Below are 16,745 nucleotides of genomic sequence, written 5' to 3' on the forward strand. Positions count from 1 at the left end.
TTTAGTTGCTGGACTTAGTTAAAATTGGGAATGCATATGCTCTGAATACTAGAAATCAAAAATATAGTTTAATATTAACACTACTTTAGTATGAGTCAAAGAAACCATTAAAATGTTTATGGGAGCCATTGATTCTTGTGACCCAATAAAGGAAAAGAACTAGGGTCATCTTGTTTTTCATTTCCTTTCAACAGAATATTTTCTCTTTATTGTTTAGTTTAAGGATTTAAAATCATAACTTTAAAAAATAATATGTGCATATGGTACATAATTCAAAGCCTAAGAAAGGGTCCCCAGGTGAAAAGTAAGTGTTACTTGTGACTCTGTCAGCTAGCCACTCAATATCTCTTTGCTGGAAGCAACGACTGTTACCAGTTTTGGGGATTGCTCACCAGAGGTGTCCTAATAAGCATAGAAACGTATGTGTATATGTGTGAATGTCCCATAAATATATATTCTATTTATACTGTTCTGTACCTTGATTTTTTAGCTCAACTGTATCTCCTAGTTAATGTCATCTAAGCAAGCACAGCTGCATTACTCTTGTGTGCTTCCTTCAGTAGGTCGTTTTTGTTAGCAGAGCTAGTCGGCTGGGGTGACAGTCTTCAGAGGGATTGAGCTCCCCCTGGTGTTTCCACTCAGCCTTTGAAAATGTACTTCATCTCTATTTTATATATTTCTATTCCACTTAAACTATAGTTTTGGTCAGAATGTCAGAGTAACATTTTCTGATAGGTTTACACAGTGGGGAACTATCAGAGGACAGCCACACATGTTACAGCTTGCCTCTGAGGGCAAGGGTAACAAAGATGTGGTTTTTTCTTCAAGTCTGACCCTTAATCCTTTATTCTGGCACCATAATTTACATTCTCATCTCCCAGTACACCCAATATCTAGCTCTCACCACCAAGAAACCTGTGCCATAGAAGATTTGAAGTTATTGTCTTTACAGACTTATTTAGAACCCAAAATTTAATTGTCAAAAGTTGATATTATCAGCATTAACAATATTTTTAAGTTTATTTATTTTGAGGGAGAGATAGAGAGAGAGAGAGACGGAGATGGAGGGAGAATCCCAAGCAGGCCCTATGCTGTCAATGCAAAGCCTGATACAGGACTTGAACTCACGAAACTGAGATCATGACCTGAGCTGAAATCAAGACCCAAATGCTTAGCCAACTGAGCCACCTGGGTACCTTTACATTAATAATATTTTAAGGTAGAGCCTGGGTGGCTCAGTCGGTTAAATGTATTGACTTCACCTCAGGTCATGATCTCATGGCTTGTGGGTTTGAGCACCACATCAGGCTCTGCACTGACAGCTCAGAGCCTGGAACCTGCTTCAGATTCTGTGTTTCCCTCTCTCTCTGTCCCTCCCCTGCTTGCACTCTGTCTCTCTCAAAACTAAACATTAAAAAAATAAATAAATAAAATCTTTAAAAATAAAAATAATAATAATGTTTTAAGATCTAAAGTAACTTCACAGGTCCCAATAGCTTAAAATAAAACTCATCTACTTACATTAAATCTTCCCAGAAGTATAGAGAACTTAATTCTTTGAATTAAAAACCAAGATTAGATTGAATAGGAGTTTATTGCTTCCTTAACATTTGATTAAGCTTTTCCTAACTAGCTTGGAAAATATTTAACTATTATAAAATATTAAACTCTACTTTAAATATAGTCATTAAATGATTACTCCATTATAAAGGATAGGTTTTATTTTACAGTAGAAAATGGAAAAGGATAGGAATGAAGTTGGCACATTAATTGACAGAATGAACAATTGGGATATCTGCATACCTCTAAAGCACTTAAAAATTGTTTCTTGAGATTAGATTAGTCAACACTAAGAAAGAAGTTGTTTTTAAAGCAATAACATTATCTCATTGTTTTTCTATTAAATTGTGTATACCTATGTAGATTGTGGTTTCATTTTACTCACCAAACCATATTGAGGCATAAGCATTAGAAATTGGTGACAGATGACACAGATAACTGGGCATTGACAGTACTAATAGTCTTCTACTGCTGACTATACAACAGAAAGCCCAAAATATCTCATTCGTAATATCTGAATTTTTCATTTGTTCTGTAGTAGGCATCTACAAGAATCCAAATTCACTTATTTAACATTATTTGGTCTGGCCATTGGCCCAAAAGGAAATAGATTCTATGTCTGTCTGTATAATATAAAAGAATCCACCTAAGTGGTGCAAAGCAAACAGAATGCTGATGTGTTCCTTAAGCTAGTGTATTAATTAAATGTTACTTCTTAATACCTTGGATATTACCCTAGAGATACTTCTTCCAGGAAAAGATTCCTAATTGGCTTTCTAGGATTTGCCTATTAAATCTGTTGATTAACACAAACAATTTAGGACAAGTGTTGGCTGGTATGTTTATCCAGGACTCTGTATTCCTGATACAGAAAAAAGTTATGTTTAGCTTGGAAAAAGTTTCTCATTTGGTTAATGATGGAAAGCTTCAAACCCTTCTCGTGCAGGGAGTATAGTAACCTTTCTTCACATCACACTGAAAAAATGTTTCTGCCTCCAAAGAAATTTGAAGGACTGTAAATATTTGACTACTGCTCTTTCAAAAAGCATAAAATATTTCCTTAAAAAGCTAGCCTATCAGTAGGTAGTTTTTGTTCACTAAGAAGAGTGTTTCTTTGGTAGCCCAGGGGAGCAAACTGTTTGCTGAAATAGAGGACTTTGGAACTCTACCCAGATATTGGGTTTTCTGATACCTTTCTTGAAACATTTTAGCAAATAATATACAGTATTTCATTGTGTTTGTATACAAAAAGAAGGTCCTTTTGTCCCGCTTTGACCTCTGTGTACTCAGAAACCTGAGAGTTTTATTTTTTTCTGATATTGTCCATAATGAGAGAGTTTGCTAATCATCTCAGAATTCTTTCCACTAGATGATTTTAAATCAGTAAGAGAACTAGTACTGTATTTGTGTGTGCCTTTTCTGCATTTCCTTCTAATACCAACTGAAAGGGCAGAGAATTAGCAGAATAATAACTATGATGATCATAATATGCAACATGTTTTCAGCACATACTGTCAGCCTGTCACCATGCCAGGGACTTGACATTGTTTTGTTTATCCTTCTGGTATTTACCCCATTTTTAAAAAGAAACCAGAAGCCTAAGATTACACAGCTAGTAAGTAGTGGAGCCAGAACGTAACCCCCATCTGATTCTAGCCAGAACCCTTAATCACTGCTTTAAATGCTCAGGTATAGTTTATGCAAACACCTGAAACTAACCTAACACTGTATGTTAAATATACTGAAATTAAATTTGAAGTTAAAAAAAAGAATAGTCGACATAAGCACTTAGTAGGTTTGGAGGCCTTTCTTAATGCTGATATTCAAAATCGTCTTAACACTTACATAGAAGGCTTTTACTGTATTTAGTTGTTAGGCTTTGTGGATATTATGTGATATATAGTATATGTAAATCTTTTGACAAGTGCTCCATGTTTTAACAGGTTTGACCATGTTATCAACCCACAACACTTCTTTTAAACTTCCTTTGTGCCAGATTTTCATTGTTTTCTTCATCACCAAACCATGTTACTAATGTTGTGTTTTGGTTTGTTTTACAGTGATCCTTTTCTGTATGGCTGCCCTAATATTTCCAATAGGATTTTACATCAATGAAGTCGGAGGTCAACCTTATAAATTACCCAACAACACAGTAGTTGGGTCATCATACGTACTTTTTGTCTTATCAATTTTCTTTACAATAGTAGGACTTCTATTTGCTGGCAAAGTTTGTTTACCAGGCTGATGAATGTCTAATTTGCTCAACTCTTTTATTATGTTTAATTTTATTTTATTTTTTTATTTTTGGAGGGGAGAGGACAAAGGCAAGGCATCTGAGTAGTCCTCTCATAGGAAGATGCTTAGATGAAACTGATGCTGAAAAGGAAAAAAAAAATGCTTTGATTTGTTTTCACTATGCACTTTGGATTTAAAAACAAAACAAACAAACAAATAAGGAGAGCCTTTTCCATAACCAAATACAGACAATATTGACTAAATCTCCTGAGCATATTCAGGCAGTCAGGTCTGCACTGTGATAGCAACCTAGTGAAGGAGAATGCTTTATACCGAAAAGCATGTGGCCCTTTGTGACTCTTTTTTGTTCTGTTTTTAACGTCTAATGATTAATTGAGGGGGGAAAAAGTCTAAGTATTTATGAATCATGGTGGACCAGAGGGTTACAAGAGAAGTTCATGTGGGGCTGGCCTCACCTCCTAAGAAATTAGTGTTCACAGCTTCCTTGTAATGGTATGAGCCTTTGGCACCACAATGATTTGCTGTTGCATTAGTACACCAAGAAGCCAATAGATCAAAACTTGTTTGCTAAAATGTATGTAAAAATCCTGAAATTCCCTATTCTCTGTGTACAAAACAAAACAAAAAAATCAAACAAACACTAAGAAACATGTTGGGGGTGGGTGGGTGGGGGAAATATTCCTTATATTTATATAAATATATATATAATATATATATTTTGCTGATGCAGTATACAGTGTGTATATATGTGTGTGTGTGTGTGTATGTGTGTGTAAATTTATATACACACACATGCAAACAGTTCCTGGAAGAGAACTCTGAATGCTTTGCTAGCAAAACACTGTGGTGTGCAAACCTAGAACTCAATAGAAAAAAAAGCCATTTATCTGAAGGCTGCGTAGTGGAGAGAGTCTTCAGTTTACCTCATTCTTTGTAGCAGCCCTTGATTTTAACAGGTTTTTGTAATAGGTACAAATAATCCCATACCTTTCTAGATCCAACTTTAAGTTAAGCTAAAATTCTTTGTAGGGTTAATTTATTTGTATATGATTGTAGAAGGTAAGATCACGTAAAACGTTATAATTTGGGGAATCTGACACTTTAAATTATTGGCAACTGTTGTCTGTTGTACAAAGGCTCTCTTTTTCTACTGGCTCAGTCTGTTACATGAATAATGCATTTTCTGTGTTCAAGCACACAACTTTACATAAATACAAAGTTCACTTCTAATATCCATTTATAATATTTTGGCTATCTCCAACACTAACTTTGCTCTGCTATAAAAATGAAATTTGTGTTCTTTTCATCTGTATGCAGTATTAACACATCTCCTTTACCAAAAACCTGAGCAATACAGTATTTTCTTTATATGCTATATGCCTTTGTTTGCTAAAAGCTCACACTTTTGTATTTACTTTAAAGGGCTGTACTAAACCCACAGCTTTATGTTTTCTCCTAGAAGCATTGCAGCTAACCTTTGAATCCATAATAGTTTTAAAATACAGTATTTCTCTTCTCCACGTTTCCATGCTTTCATATCAGTGCTTAGCTGTTATTCCAGGTGAACACTATGGACGACCTCCTGTTTGAAATGTGGGGCAGGAGGTTCTTTCTTGGCAATGGAGCTGAGTTTTTCTTCTCTTTAGTGAAACGGCAACCCAGATGTCCCCATCCAGTAGAGTTAGAGTCCCGTGTAGTCCGTGCTTCACACAAACAGAAATGAATGCACTGTTTTTTGAAAGTTCGATTATCAATTATAAAATGATTACTTCCGAGATGGGGCTGCCTCCTCAGATATTTAGAGAATAAAATGGAGGAGCCTGACGTGTTTCACACTGGCTTGTTTGACATTCATATATCTTACTGTTAGCCCAGCAGTATGTTATTGTGAAAGAAAATCCCAGTGTCTCAGCTCACTCAGGAGTCAGGAGAAGAGGTGAACCACCACTGTGGCGCTTTCCTTAAGTGTTCCGGGGGAATGTCACACCTTTCCTTCCCAGGGTCAAAGAAAGCTTTGGGAAATGACTGAAGGAGACCGTTCTTCCCCAAGTATTACCATGTCTAGTTAATTCTGAGAAAACCACTGGATGTGTTCTATGGACATTTGGGATTGCATTTCCCATTGTGATTTGATTGGTCCTCAGTCAAATGGATCACTTTGAAGGAAAGTTTTGGTTGTCACCATTAATACCACTGAGATAAAGTGTTAGCAAAGTATGGTTCAAATTAATTTATGATATGACCAAGAGCTTTTCTCTTCCAAAAGATGAATTTTATTGTAAATAGTTTCTCAAAATATTTTTAACTGGATCATGAGCATGGGGAGAGAAAGTTTCTCAGCTGCTAAGAATTTCCCCACTGTTTACTTCTTTCACTTGCAGTGGTATTACATATAAGGTTACAAAATGTAAGGTTTTATTTGTATCTATTACCCAAACCATTAAATTGTCTTTAATTTCGTCATTGTCTTGGCGGTCCAGTGCACAAAGGACTGATAGGGAAACCCTCCCTCTAACCAGTCAGGCACTCTAACCCAGGATTGAGACTGTCCCATCAAGTAGTATGTGAAGTCAAATCTTCGTACTCTTCCAGACCAAACAATGAAATGGATCCATTCATTTAAAATTCTATAAATCTGTAAGTGAAAAGATAGACAACTGTCAGCAGTTGCTTTTTAAAAAGGTCACTATAATAAGTACTACATAGTACGATATTAATTTATAGCAGGAAATCATATCTTGTAAACTGTATATAAAACACTGTTTTATGGTGCAATCATTTGTCAAACTTTTGTCTGTTACATTGTTTTTAAAGTGTGCGCATTCTTCTCAGACCTAAGAACATCACTGTAAAATCTGCTGAAAACTATTTGTAGGTTTTATTTGCACAAGACTTAGTTTGAAATTTTTGGAAGCTCCTATTGAACATGCTTAAACATCTGTAAACATGAAAAATCTTCGATTCATTAAAAGCAAACATTTCAGTATGATTCTTTCCAAAGGTAATCCATGTTCTATGTTGTTAATGTGTGTATGTAATTTTTCTGACTCTTCTACTTCTTATCCTATTTTCTCTTCCATTTGTTTTGTTTTTGAAGAATGGCTCCTCTTTTTTTTTTTTTTTTTAATGTTCTAAATGACCAAAACACTTCATTGGTTTTTACCCTTTGCCTAAAGCTTTGATATCCCTGCTTGATGTTCTGTGAATTCACTGTTTAATCCTTTAAGTAAAATAATAAACAGTCCTGGTGACATACAATCTATTGATTTAGAGGAAAGGCCCTGAAAAAGTATTGGAAACTAACTTTAGATATACTCTTAGCTATTATTTCGCATCGTGGGCTTCATGGGAAGAACATGTTGCATTTATTTTGTCTTTATTAAAAGACTACTAGCCACAAGTTACTCTGATTGCAGTAACTGTTTTATCAACCTGCTTTGATCTTCTTTTAAAAATTAAATTTACATTCACAATTCAAAACAGTAAGCTGTCTTTCAGAACTAATTTTTGAAGGATAAAAATATATGAAGGAAAAACATGGCCTGTGTAGGTTGAATTCCCTACACAGGACTTACTAGTTATATCACCTCAAGAGATTTTAGAGTTTGTGATCAAGGTCTGTATATTACCCCAAACTTTATTAAGAATTGTTTTCTAATTGGTTATAACATTTTTCAATTAATAGTTTCAAAACAAATTGTTAATACAAGCTGTATAAAATGAACATAATTTTCTTCACTTGTATTTTTGTTATTGAGCAAGTTTATCAAAATAAATTGTCTACTAAAGAAACTAAAAAGGCTTCTATTGCTTTGAAATAAGCTTTGACTTTAAGATTTTACTTCAGAAGTTGATTTCTTACGGAGATTTTACCGATTCACACAGTGACACTCCCACGCCTCTCTTGGTTTGGTTTCATTAGCATCGCACCAGGTGGTAGGTCTCCCTCTCTTCTTCGACTCCCGCTCCCAGCATCGTCCTTGGGAAGAGATGCCGTTACTATTCTAGAGTGTAGATGGGCCCATGATTACCAATAAGAAGAGTCACTCAGCGGTAAAAGACCATGCCTATGTGGCTGTCTCTTCTGCATCATGTTTTTATGGACTGGGAGAGATCCACTGAGCCAAGGCCCTCTAAGCCAGCCATCTTGTGTTTCTTTTTTCTTCACACTTAGACCTAAGCCATTCATCTTTGCTTCTGTGTCTACTTCACTGCAGGCCAAAGGATCTTGGCTTATAAGATTTTAGAATTGGGGTTGAAAGAGAGTACAGAGACCCTTAGTCTCTAGAATCATCCATGTGCTCCATTACAGCTTTACTGCACCTTTCTTGAGGGGTCTTGGGTTTAGCCCAGCCAAGTAATAGCTAATAATCAAATAAAGCACTGCATTTATTCTTTGCTACTGTTTCTCCTTTATATGGCCTTTACAGGAGCCTCATGGGGAGTATGAAGATAAAGACAAGATAGGATTTGGACATCCTTGAGTTCTGGATCGTGAAGGCATCTTATCTTTTTAGGGTGACCAGTCATCTCCATTTGCCTGAGACTGAGGGGTTCCCTGGGACATGAGACTTTCAGTGCTATAACTGGGAAAGTTCCAGGCAAAAGAGATGAGCTGATCACCGTATCTTTATAACATTCAAATCAATCCTGAGATATAACAGATGAGAGGTATTTGAATAGTTCATTAATACATTATGGATAGGTCAGTTGGAAATTATAATGGTAGACTTCCACTGAACTTCTAAGAGAGTGGGAGAAAATACTTTTCCTTCTTTTTGGTAATAAATTAGGAAAAAACAGACTGGCTTTAAAAAGAGTAACATGAAGGTGCCTAACTGGCTCAGTCAGTAAAGCATACAATTCTTGCTCTCGAGGTTGTGAATTCAAGCCCCACGTTGGGCATAGAGCTTCCTTATAAAACAACAACAACAAAAACCACAGTAACATGAGTCCAAAAACACCTTTTGACTTAGTCTTATTATACTAGCTCTGTTCTAACCACTGTAGAGAAGATTTTAGGAAAAATACCAAGACTAAAAGTACTGGGTTCCTCTTATGCAAAGTCAGCTCTTCTGGGTCACAGTTACCCAGCAACAAAATAAAAGTAGATATTTATAAATGGTATCAAAGATAGAAAGTATAATGCTGTATTTTTTTTTTAGAGGTTTGGTTCTTTTCCCAGGAGGAGAAAACAATGGGATGACATTTTCAAGCACATTCAAGTGTGCTACAAGTCACCCCCAGTTCCACTTACAGACTTACAACTACCTAAGATTAAATTTCAAGAAGAGATTTCTCATGAGACTCATAAGATTGTAGAGCTGGATGAAATCTAAAAGAGCATGTTCAGTGTTAACATTTTCCAGGTGAAGAAAATGAACGTCAAGGCCTCAGGAAACTATACCAGCTTTCCCAAAGTCACACAACCAGCAGAACACTCAACCCAGGAGAAAATGCCTTTGACAAATAGTCTTTGTGCGGTTGACCTAGGACAGCTGCCCCTGTTCTACAGCCATCTGAACCAGTCTTCCTTCAACTAATCTTCATCTACTTCGATCTGCCCAAATAACTTCTGCCTAGAATAATCAACACAAAAGCATATCATTTCTTTGAGTTCCTGTCATTCCCACTCTGCAGAATGAAGTCCCATCTTCTTTAACATAGCTTCATGATCTGGCTTCAGTCTGTCTCTTCAGTCTTTTTTTCCCCAGCACTGTATCTTTTTTGTGTGTGTAGTTTTATGGTTTTATTAACACAAATACAGCATGTACATAAGCTGCCTGTCCATTCATTTCCTTCACTTGTGCAGCCTGGCCTTAAGATTGGTGACTCTGACGGACAGCTGGGCTGCTCTTTCCACAAGGGCTTTGTGGCTCTGGAAGGAGACAATGTTACCACTGTCTTTTCACCTTACACGGAGAAGCCAGCTATTCTCCACTCTCACTACACCTGCTCTTTGTCTTAGTTGTGTCTGCACTACCTCCTCCTCGCAGTTTTCCCTAATCCTTCCCATATTTGCAACACACTTAGTTTTTTTGTACTTTCTCCCTCTTTATTTATACCTCTGTAAAAGAACTTATTTGGGGTGAGTAGAGTGAGTAGAGTTCCTGGATTCAAATCTCGCTTCCAAAATTCTAGCTGTGTGACCCTTGATAAATCACTTAGCCTCTGTGACCCTTGGTCTTTTTCACCTATAGGATGGGGCTAATGTTATAGGGTTACTGTTGATTTAAATGAGAAAGTGAAGAGAGCACTGGGCACATAGTAAGCCTTCAACTGTTAGTTGCTGCTATTCTTATTTACAAATATTTCTCTATCACTAGATTACAAACTTGAATTCAAGGAAGGTGGCTTTCTCATTTTCCTTAGAGACTTGGCACAGTGCTTTACATGTGAACTGAATTATCATAATTAAATTTGGGGCTAGGTTATAAAGGAAAATTATGAAACTATATTTGAAAGACTTATTCGCCTGTCTGCCAGGATTATTTCAGAGAAATCCTCTGTGAAAGCAGAGGGTTTCCTAGATCAGCCTTTTATAAGTAAGTGTAGTTATTTTATTGGTCAGTATTTGACTGTATAATATGCCAGTTTCTTTAGGATTCAAGACCTAAGACCATTACTACTCAAGACCCTTTATGGACTCAAGACCCTTTACTACTGAATTCACATTGCTCTTGTGTTGATACTAATACAGAAAGGACCAGGATGATGCAAGCACCCTGTTGATCCCGAGGTAACTCTGTGAGGCTTCTTCAAGCTTTTGGGTCTCAGCTGTCTTGAAACCATACATTTGGTATGTTTCACAAAGATGTTGTTCTGCCAAGATGGTTTTAATTATTTACTCTAAATGGAGTTGACAAGGATTTGATCTCATTTTAGATGTAGTTATCCCCAATTGGCCATTTTATGGCCCTTTAGTAAATACTCCCATTGTATTTGGTCACCATTAAATCAATCTATTATCTGTCAAGGCAAATCTCTAAAATAAATGCTGTGGTCTGGCACCCCTTTCATGTTGTTTAAATATTTAATTTACTTGCCTTAGACAATTGAAGTATTTTCTTAAATAAAAATGTTTAAGTTTATTTATTTTGAGACAAAGAGAGACTGGGGGAGGGGCACAGAGAGGGGAAGAGGGAGAATCCCAAACAGCCTCTGCCTGTCAGCATGAACCCCGATGTGGGGCTCAAACTCAAGAACCCTAAGATAGGACCTGAAGTGAAACCAAGAATCAGATGCCTAATCGACTGAGCCACGCAGGCACCCCTCTTAAATATATTTTTTTTAAACCTCATTCTTTTACATTGCTTTGCTCTGTGGCAAAATGCAAATGCAGTTGAAGAACCAATCAAAGAAAATCCTTTCCATGATGCATGATAAATTGTTCTAGAGGAAAAAATAATCCACTTATCTAAGAAAGCTTTGACTACTTCATATTTTACTAGTGTCAGTAGCCAAGTGACCTCGTATTGTAGTGTCACTCCCATTCACACACGCCACTGTAGCACTTCACCTCGTTTCTACTTTCAGGGTCATCAGAAACTTTTCTTGTCCTAAGTGCTGTTGTGGAGACAGAAGTTACCATAACCCTATCCTGGGACAAGCAAAGGATTTTTTTTTTTTTTACAGTAGCACATCTGTAGAACTTTTTTTTTAAGTGTAAGAAGTTAAAAATCCCTCTTCAACCCACCTTCCAGAAATTACCACTGTTAACAGTTTATTAGGTATTCTTGCAGGTATTTTGCTATATTTGCAATATATGTATATCATATGTGTATATATGCATGTTGTGTATATGTGTGTGACAGGTCTATCCTGTTCAGTTGTTTTAACAAAAGCAAGATCATATTATACAAACCTGCCACTACTTTTTAAATTTATGATGGACATCTTTGTTCAGTAAATATAAATCGTATGCAATTGTAGTGGCTTTATTATATGTGTGTGTATGTGTATGTGCGTGTGTGTGTGTGTGTGTGTATTTTCTTCCTCTCTTGTTGATGTTCATTGTTATTTCCAAGTTTTTTGCTATTACAAATAATGCTGCTATGAAGTTAGGTCTTAGGTAACAGAAACTTCCTAAATATCATAACTGACATTCTAACTGAAGCATATCAACTACCGTATTAAGGCAGTTCATATATCTTTAAATATTGTGTTTAAGACATAATGGCATTCAATAAGAGTTTGGAGAAAGAAACTAACATTAAATTCATGCTATTTTTGTAAGCTTTTTTATTTATTTTTGAGAGAAAGCACAAGTGGGGTAGGGGTAGAGAGAGGAAAAGAGAGAGATTCCCAAACAGGCTCCCCATTGTCAGTATAGAGCCCGATGCGGGGCTTTAACCCATGACCTGTGAGATCATGACCTGAGCCAAAGTCAGATGCTTAAGCAACTGAGCCACCCAGGTGCCCCTATGCTATGTTTTTCCATATATCCTCTTAATTAATCCTCCTCCTAAGGTGAAGTGGAGGTGGTATTTTATAAACCAGAAAACCATGGATCAGAGGGATGAACAGTTTACCCAAGTTTCAGTAACTAGTCACTGTTGAATCTGGGTTTCAAACCTAGGTTTTCTGACTTCAAATCGAGGACTACCTCTGCTGTCCTGGCTAGTGTAAAGGAAATAAAAATAGCTTGTCCCAGTTGCATGATTTCTTGGCTCAGACATGAACAGCTGAATCTATGGTTTGCTTCCTCTGGATGAGGAATGCATACAACCATAAAAGGTAGTCCTGCTTAGAAACAACCTATAAATGTTATATATTTTGTTAGGGGGAAAGTATGTAAGTTATTATTAAGTTGTATTTAATCTTCCATCATTCCCCTCTCATTGTCAGGCTTTCTGCAATTTTGCTATGTGGTAACTTCACTGATTGGTGAACTAGATGATGTCACCCCTTGATTTTACTGTTTCCCTTTTGGGAATTGCGCACCCAGGAAAATTTTCCCAAACAGGCTGTATCTTGTCCCCTCTGTAATACTTAAAAAAATAAAAAACAATTAACTAGATCCCTTCTACCTTGTTGATAGGAAATCTGATTATTGGTTTACCCTAGGGTCGTGCACAGGTCTATGGCTCAAACATTAAGAAGCCCCCTCTAACTTGTTGGTGTGAGCACTGGGTGTTGCATGTAAGTGATGAACCATGGGAATATACCCGCAAAACCAAGAGCATGCAGTATACACTGTATGCTAGCCAATTTGACCATAAATTATATTAAAAATTAAAAAACTTTAAAAATTAAAAAAAAGCCCCTCTAGTCATTTGTCATCGGTCTACACTTATTACTACTGAGACATCAACTATTCCAGGCTGAATGGTGCAGTAGTTCCGTGTCCATCCCACTCTCGGGCCATGGTGAAGTTTGGTGAACTGGGAAGACCTTCTCCCTGGACTAAGGTTCCATTTCCTCTTAGGCCTTGGCCTCTCAAAGCTACCAAACACCGAGTAGGCCCCTAACTGCATCTGATTTTCAGATACCTGATGTCTTGACCTCTGTCTCTCTTTTCTCTCCTTTGGCTTTCCTCAGAAGCATGTTTGCCTAGGACCCATGTCCCCTTCTTTGATTCAGAACAAAAAAAAACCAAACACACCTTTTTTCAAAGGACTAATTGCACCCTCTGGCTCCAAGACTGGAAGCAGAAGCCAGGTGCAGCCAATCAGCCACAGTAATTGTTTCAGAAATGAATGAGTCATGTGACCAAAAAGCCAAGCCTGGGCCTTTGGAGCCCAGGAGCTCCAGGGAAAGAGATGCTAAGTTGTGGTGGGAGGAGCTTCATGCTACTGGAGTCCAAGTTTGCTGACCACTCATGAAGAGCCTGCCTAGGAATAAAGCCATCACAGAAGAAAGGAGCTGAGAAATGGAGACAGATTTCTATTAACATCATATTGTCTTTTGGATCAAGCTATGGCCAAAGCCAGAAAATTCTTGGATTTTTCTGTTGTTTGAGCAAATAAATTCCCTCTTTTCCTTAAGCCAGTATGAGTTGGGTTTGTCTCTTTTAACTGACAGAATCCTGATACACTCATACTTTTCTTTGGACATTAAACACATCCCTCACCTACAGTGATTTGGCACATCACTTTAATCTTTCAGTTAGTTTAGGATTTTACGAAAGACAGAAAAAAAAATGTAGACTTCAGGCTACTTCTTGTCAACCCAACAAAAAGCACCTGCTTGAAATGGGGGAAAGAAAGAAAGCATAATATCTAAAAAAATATGTTGCACAATAATACTGTCTTAGTCTGTTTGAACTGCTATCACAAAATACCACAGACTAGGTGGCTTATAAGATACATATCTAATTAGATGTTAACTAGACTTACTGTGGTATCAGTTTTGCAACAGATACATATATCAAATTATTATGGTGTACACATGAAACTAATGTTATGTGTCATGTCAATTTAAAAAAAAAAAACCAAAGGAGATTTTTTAAGAGACTTTTTTTTAGGTTTGTTTATTTTGAGAAAGAGAGAGAGAGAGAGTGAAGAAGGGGCAGAAAGAAAAGGAGAGAGAATCCCAAGCAGGCTTCACACTGTCAGTAAAGAGGCCGATGTGGAACTTGAACTCATGAACCATGAGATCATGGCCTGAGCCAAATCAAGAGTTGGATACTTAACCAACTGAACCACCCAGATGCCCAGAAACCAAAGGGGATTTTAAATGCTTAAGATAAAATCATCAAAGTCATTACTATATGCTCATTCCAACAAAAGGAGAATTATAGACTAAATAATGGCACAACACTACAGTATTTATCAAGAAGTTAAAAGAGCTTTGGAATTCATTTTTTTCCCCTAGATTTGGAGAAAAGCAATGAGGTACTTATGAGCTTGCTGTGAACTTAAGGAAAAACTTTGTTTTTTAGAGTACTTTTAAAATAAAACCCCTGGATTCATATATTTTACTTTTGTGTCTTTATCTTACAGAAATAAAATCTCACAGTGCACAAAGATGTAAAACAATGTTCACTGCAACATCACTTAAATTTTTTTTTATTTCTCATAATTTTAAAGGCTGAAAGTCCAAGATCAGGGTGCCAGTGTGGTCGGGTAAGGGTTCTTTTCTGGGTTACAGACTTTTTGTGTTTTCACAGGGCAGCAGGGACTAGGGAGCTCTGTCTGCCCTCCTTCATGAGGACATTAATCCCATTCATGAGAGCTCTGCCCTCACGACCTAACCCCTCCCATAGGTCTCACATCCTAACACCATCACTTTAGGGGGAAGTGTCTAACATAGGAATTTTAGGGGGAACACACAAACATTCAGACCACAGCAAATGGTGATTTAAGAAGGAAGACATAACGGCCTAAGTGTGTATTTCATAATAATGGAGCTTCAAAATACATGAAGCAAAAAATAGAATTATTTTTTGGAATTATTTTGGAATTAGGAATTACAGAATTCCTAATGGGAGAATTAGTAAATCCCACAATCGATATATTTTGGGTAATGGGACCAGGCTACAATTCCTAAAGGCCAGAAATGAGTTGACCCTGAATGGGTTCCAAGAACCTAAGAAAGACAAATTCCTATTGTGCTCTAATCCCTTACATGGAGCCAAAATGAGCTAAATACAGTCTGAGGAGAGCTGAGAAAGATGCTACCATAGCCACACAGAGCTTTCCTCCAGTCATACAGCCTGAAAATCTCACTGTGCTTTATCCATCTGGGGCAAATACATCCAGAATATGTGTATCATGTAATCTCAAGTAGAAAAAAGCAGTAACAATGACTTTTCAGTATCGGGTTTTACTTCTTGTAAAATGTTGAAAATCTATGTATCCTGGAGCAATGGGAATGGTGAGGGCATCAAACTACGTGTCTTGGGCCTTCATGTCTTCCAAACTGGCATCTCAAAGCTAGCCAACCCCTTCTACCCAGGATTTCCAGTAGGATGGGCACAAGGACCCTCACCTCTTGTTCACAGAGTAGCTATTGGTTAGCTGCTCTCAGCCTTTTCTGACTTTCTTACCTCTCTCTGATGTCCCTCCTCTCCTGCCTTGTTGGGTGTAGACGAAATGCCCTCCCAAATGCCACACTAGTCTCAACCCATGACTACTCTGCCCACAGAAACTGGGGGTAGGTAAACAATATCTATTTTGAGGGGTTTTGTTGTTTCCCATCTGGCCTAAAGGAGCCACTGGTAGTGTCAACATCGGAAGAGGTTCTCTGCTGTATGATCATTACCACAAGTAGCACATACTCTAAATTATAAAATTAAAGGTTCAGAAAGTGAAGACAGTGATTTGAGAAATTACCTAGATGAACTAAGTAGACATCTCCCAGCCTCTTACAAGCTAGTTCACACTGGGTACATCACTTCATCTCTTGATGTCCATAAAAGGAGTTGAAGAAGTCCCCAACTATGGGCCAAGGGCTGGTTACATCACAATCACCTGGGACCATTGTTAGAGATTCCTGTTCCCATACTCTATGGCAGTTCTGTATCAGTCTCCCAAATGCAAATGTATGTTTTCTTAGCAAACACCCCATGGGCACCTGGGTTTGGGAACCACTGCAGTAGATGATATCTTCTGACACTAAGTGGTCACTGAGCCCACCGCTGTATTAGCCAGGTTTGGGTGGGAATGGAGCTGGTGGGGGTGAGGGAACACAGGCCTCTCTCAGGGTGTGTGTTGGGGGGACCCCAGGGAATCTGAGGAGGAGACAGTTACCACCTTTCACGCCTGGCCAGGCGGCTTGCAGCCTCTCTGCTATCTGTCTTCAGTTCCAACCGCAGTAAGGCAGCATGTAACCTGGGCTCTACTGGTCTAAACCATAGTTTTCTGCTGACCCAGAAGTTCTAGAAATAGAAAAGTCCAAACTCTGCTTCCAGGCTTTTGTAGAGGTGGAGAAAAGCAGAGTGCCTGGGGAAGAGGTTGTTAGCAACAACAAACTGGTAATGTCCTCCC

The 16,745-nt window shown here is 37.6% G+C and overlaps 1 protein-coding gene across 3 annotated transcripts in view; it reads left to right on the plus strand.

The window, feature by feature from the left end:
• MOSMO (modulator of smoothened) overlaps window positions 1-13,802 on the plus strand; it is a 68,159-nt gene extending 54,357 nt beyond the window's left edge. The window contains exons 3-4 of one of the 3 annotated variants that reach the window (XR_005528772.1): window positions 10,411-10,615; window positions 13,357-13,802. Coding sequence is in view for 1 of the 3 variants with exons in the window: in XM_039234389.1 (XP_039090320.1) it covers window positions 3,621-3,805 (185 nt within the window). In the remaining 2 variants the exon portion in view is untranslated. Of the gene's footprint in view, window positions 1-3,620; window positions 4,469-10,410; window positions 10,616-13,356 lie in introns of those variants that run through there. The other 2 variants (XR_005528773.1, XM_039234389.1) reach the window with 2 other exon arrangements.
• The last annotated feature ends 2,943 nt before the right edge of the window (window positions 13,803-16,745 follow it).

The sequence above is a fragment of the Hyaena hyaena genome, unplaced genomic scaffold (assembly GCF_003009895.1).
Source record: "Hyaena hyaena isolate Hyena2069 unplaced genomic scaffold, ASM300989v1 scaffold_88, whole genome shotgun sequence".
NCBI lineage: Eukaryota > Metazoa > Chordata > Mammalia > Carnivora > Hyaenidae > Hyaena > Hyaena hyaena.